Source organism: Mercenaria mercenaria, chromosome 18 (genome assembly GCF_021730395.1).
Source record: "Mercenaria mercenaria strain notata chromosome 18, MADL_Memer_1, whole genome shotgun sequence".
NCBI classification, from domain to species: Eukaryota; Metazoa; Mollusca; class Bivalvia; order Venerida; family Veneridae; genus Mercenaria; species Mercenaria mercenaria.
In genome coordinates this window covers 49,811,544-49,815,903 of record NC_069378.1, presented here as the reverse complement: position 1 = coordinate 49,815,903, position 4,360 = coordinate 49,811,544, and the positions used below count along the sequence as shown (strand labels likewise).

The window sequence follows — 4,360 nt, the reverse complement described above, 5'->3', positions numbered from 1 at the left end:
ACTTCTTCAAGTAAACCAGGTGGGATGTTTCTATGTGGTTGTTTAAATGGTTTTTCATCAGATAGATGGATTTCGTGTTCTATCAAATCAGTATGTCCTAAATCTGTTGGACCTTTAGAGAAGATATGTTGCCATTTTGAAAACATAGCATATACTCTGTTTTTCTCTTCTGTAGATAGGTTGGTATTACTCAGTTTTACTCCATATGGCTCTTCTTTGTCTTCCTCATTGACATTTTGCTGATAAGCAGTAACATTATCCGGATTTATAGCGTCTGACTTGTTAACTATTGGTGCTTCACGTAATACTGTTACTTCATGTAGCTGGCATAAGTTGGATTTCGCTGCGATGGATATTGGTTTTGCAGAGAGGTTAAACACTCGTACTGGTATTCTTGCTGTTTTACCAGGCTTAGCTAACGTTACTACTCGAGGACAAACACTGACTCGGCTAGAGCAATGATCATCTGAACATGGTTCAGTAACAGCGGACTCTACTATTTTTGTTTTCCGAATAATGCCAGTAATGGTTCTGGTTTGATATGGATGTAGCGTATATCTTTGAGTGGATTTCACAATACCTGCTGAATCATCTGTCAAACTGTGTATTGCCATATTCCATGCCTCAGGAAGATCTGCATTTGTGTTTGTACTGTCTAGTTCTTTTCCACATAGGCGAATAAAATTTGTTCCAATAATTATCGGTATATCTCTATTGTTATCTGTCATTGGAACAACTAGCACTGGTACATCAAACCGTTTATCTTTTAAAAATGGCACAGTCATTCTAGCCTCTACATAACCTAAATAAGGCACTGTTTCACCATTTGCAGCATTTATTTGGAGATTGAACTGATCTAATGGAAGAAGTGGTGGTTTTTCTTCTAAAGACTGGTAAAAATCTATAGACATTGTCGTTATCATGGAACCTGTATCTACAATTCCTTTATTGTATGTTCCTTCTATTTCAATTTCTCCAACGTTGTTGCTACCAACAATCCTTTCATATATTAATGTTTTCTTGGAGCATTCATTCTTCGCACTGTCTCCTATCTGCTCCCCGACAGAGACGTCCTTGAGTTTAAAGAACTCTTCTTATCCTGGTTCTCATAATTCCTGTGTTTTTCTTCTCTATTATCCCTATCTTTCCTTTCAGCATTTACATTACTATTACTTTTGTCTTCATTGTTTGTAGTCTGTCTTCTTTCTTCTCTGTTATATCTATAGCCTCCTTCTTCTCCTGGTTCTCTCCTGTATCCACTATCTCGATGACTTGGTGATCTGTTATCCTCATAATATTTGTGTTCTCTTTCATTGTCTAGTCGTCTTCTATCTCTATTTTCTTTCTCACTTGTTTGCCTGTAATCTCTGTTGTATCTTCTTTCGTTGTCTTGGTCCAAATAATCAGTTCTATCATTTCTCCTATCTCGTGGGCTGTATCTTCTCCTTTCTCTATAATCACTATATCTGTCGCCGTATCTTCTATCTATTCCGTTGCCTCTGTTATATCTATCGTTGTTTCTTCTTCTATTATCTCTGTAGTATGTGTCGTCACTTCTTCTTTCTCTTGCATATTCTTTATTATATCTGTCGTCGTATCTATCCCTTCTATAGTATCTCCTCTCTCTATCATACGTGTCGTCTTTTCTGTTATATCCTCTGTCTGTTCTATGGTAGTCTCTGTATCTACTTCTGTTCTCGTTATCTGTTATTTTCGCCTTACTAGTTTCTGTTTCTAGATGTTTCATTCTATCAACTAAGTCCTCTAGTACATTCCTCTGTTCCTTAGTCTGTGCTTGTTCTTTAATGGTGTATGATTTCTCATCTATCATAGGTTCATCTCGGGCAATTTTCATTTCATTCTCTTCTACCCTTACCTTCTTTCTCAATTCTTCAAATTTTTGTGCAGTTTCAAAATACATTCTTGTTGCGTTCTTAATTTCTTCACTGTAAAGCTGTCTCCAAAATCTTGTTTTTAGCATTTCTTCCTTTTGGCTTTCTTTTATGTGTCCTTTCACTATTGCTTTTTGGATAATGCTTTCTAACCTGATTCCCCATTCTGCTATTCCTTCATCTCTTCCTTGTCTAGACATATAAAACTCTGCTAACACTGATTCACCTGATCTTACATTGCCATAAACATTTTCCAACTTGCTTATGATTTCCTTTGTAGTAGTTGACGGTGGTATTGTGAGTAAGATCTTTCTTGTTTGGCCACAAAGGGAGTTCCTTACTGCTTTTCTTAACATACTTTCTTCATATAGGCCTGAATTCATGATCACTTCTACTTCAATTTTCCACTCGTCAAATGTATCTTCTGTAAGGTTGGGTATCGTAGGTTTCAGTAATTTCCCTTTCCAATGATCTTTTTCTTTCACAACCTCTTGAATTTCTGTCTTATCTTTGCTTTGCCTTTCTGTTTTTCTCTTTCGTTCATACTCGGTTTCTTCCTTCAGACTACGAAGAGTATTCTCTTGTTGATTCAATTCCTTTGCTAACCTATCCTTTTCAGCTTTCAGTTTTCTTAACCTTTCTTCCTTTTTCCTTTCTATCTCCTGTTTTATCTTTAACTCTTCAAGCCTTTTCCTTTCCATTTCCTTTCTTTGTTTGTCTTTTAATAATTTGTTCTGCTTTATCTCATTTTCAACCTTTATCTTCTGTGTTTGTAGCTGTTCAATCTGTTCTTTCAGTTTATGTTCTTCGGGTCTTTCACCATAATCAGGTTCTCCATTGAACTCCATATCTTCTTTATATGTAACATCTTCTCTTTTTAAGTCTTTATCATAATCAGGTTCTCCATTGAACTCCATATCTTCTTTATATGTAACATCTTCTCTTTTTAAGTCTTTATCATATATATGGTGCTTGCTGTTCTCTATCGGTTTATCTCTGACCTCAATCTGTTTTCTGAGTGTTAAGTTTCTATGACTCATTTCTAAACTCTCATCTTTTTGTCTGTAACCCGATGCGATTTTATCTGTATGTTGAACTTGTTCTATGTTTTGTTGTTCGCATTCTTTTTCTTTGCTTTCTAACCACTGTATTTCTCTTTCTATTGTCCTTAATTTAGTCTCGTGACTATCAATGAAGGAACTGGTGTCTTTTGGAATACCTAGGTTAACTAATTGTTCATTATCTAATTCATCTAGGGTAGTATATGAAGAGTCACTCTGATTACTTTCTTCACTCCTTTCATCACATGAATCTTCATCCCTATGGGCATAATCATGCACCATACTTTGTGGTAATATATTATCAATATGGCTTCCTTCGACATCCTCATTGATAACTGGATGTTCATCCATTAATGTGAGTCTCTCTTCCATCAGTGTTTTCTGTTCTTCCAGTTCTTTCAACTGACTTTGTTTTTGTAAAATTTCTCTCCTCCGTTCTAACTTTTCACGTTTTTCTCTCCTTATTCTCTCTTGTTGTAATTTCAAATCTCTTATTGCTTTCTCCTGATTTTCTTTCAACTCTCTATCTAGTTCTTCTAACAACTTCCTTTCTTCTTCCTCCTCTTTCCTTCTTTGTCTTTCTATCTTTCTCCTTTCCCGTTCTGATAAATATTCAGCCATTTCGAATTCAAATAATTCTATACAGCACTTGAATTTGAAACAATATCACAATGTTGCAACACTTTATTTCTATTAATATTCAGTCGATGCAGTAATCACGATTTATATCAAGTATGTATAAACTCTACTGATGGCTCCTATTATTCACCATAGTATTCAATTTTTATTTGCTCCTATAATTTTCAGTGTCATTTCACTAACTATAACTTCCTAAATTTCTATTTTCCACAGACAAATACTTTACTCTTTATTCACACAGAACTATGTGTCTTTATGTACACCATATATTCAGTAATACTTCACATTAAGCTTCATTTCATATCTGCTGTACTTCACTTCAGTTTTTCAGTTCTTCTGTTATACTTCACTTCACCTTTATTTCACTTCAGTTCTATTTCACTTTGCCTTTACTTCACGTATCAGTTCTGCTTCACCTTAAGTTCTACTTCACTTTTCACTCGTGCTTTACTTCTAGTTTTATTTCACTTATCTTTTACTGCAATTTTCTCTTGTGCTTCACTTTTACTTCTATTTACTTCAACTTTACTTCACTTTTCTATTATGCTTCACTTTTAGTTCTATTTCATTTCACCTCTACTGCACTTTTCTCTTGTGCTTCACATTTACTTCTATTCACTTCACTTTTGCTTCACTATAGTTCTATTTCAATTCGTGTTCACTTCTGTTATTCTTTATTTTAGTTCCACTATTCTTCCTTTATATTTCACCACAAGTTAACCTTTACAACTTATTTCTCTTTCAGATATATTCAGTTATCAATACGTA

General features: G+C 34.6%; 1 protein-coding gene across 1 annotated transcript; it reads right to left on the bottom strand.

Moving 5' to 3' along the window:
• Positions 1 to 929: 929 nt before the first annotated feature.
• Positions 930 to 3,624, bottom strand: LOC128550460 (trichohyalin-like). The gene has a single exon (XM_053529556.1). It carries the CDS (start codon positions 3,572 to 3,574, stop codon positions 1,049 to 1,051), a length of 2,526 nt encoding a protein of 841 aa, XP_053385531.1. The 5' UTR covers positions 3,575 to 3,624; the 3' UTR covers positions 930 to 1,048.
• Positions 3,625 to 4,360: the final 736 nt, after the last annotated feature.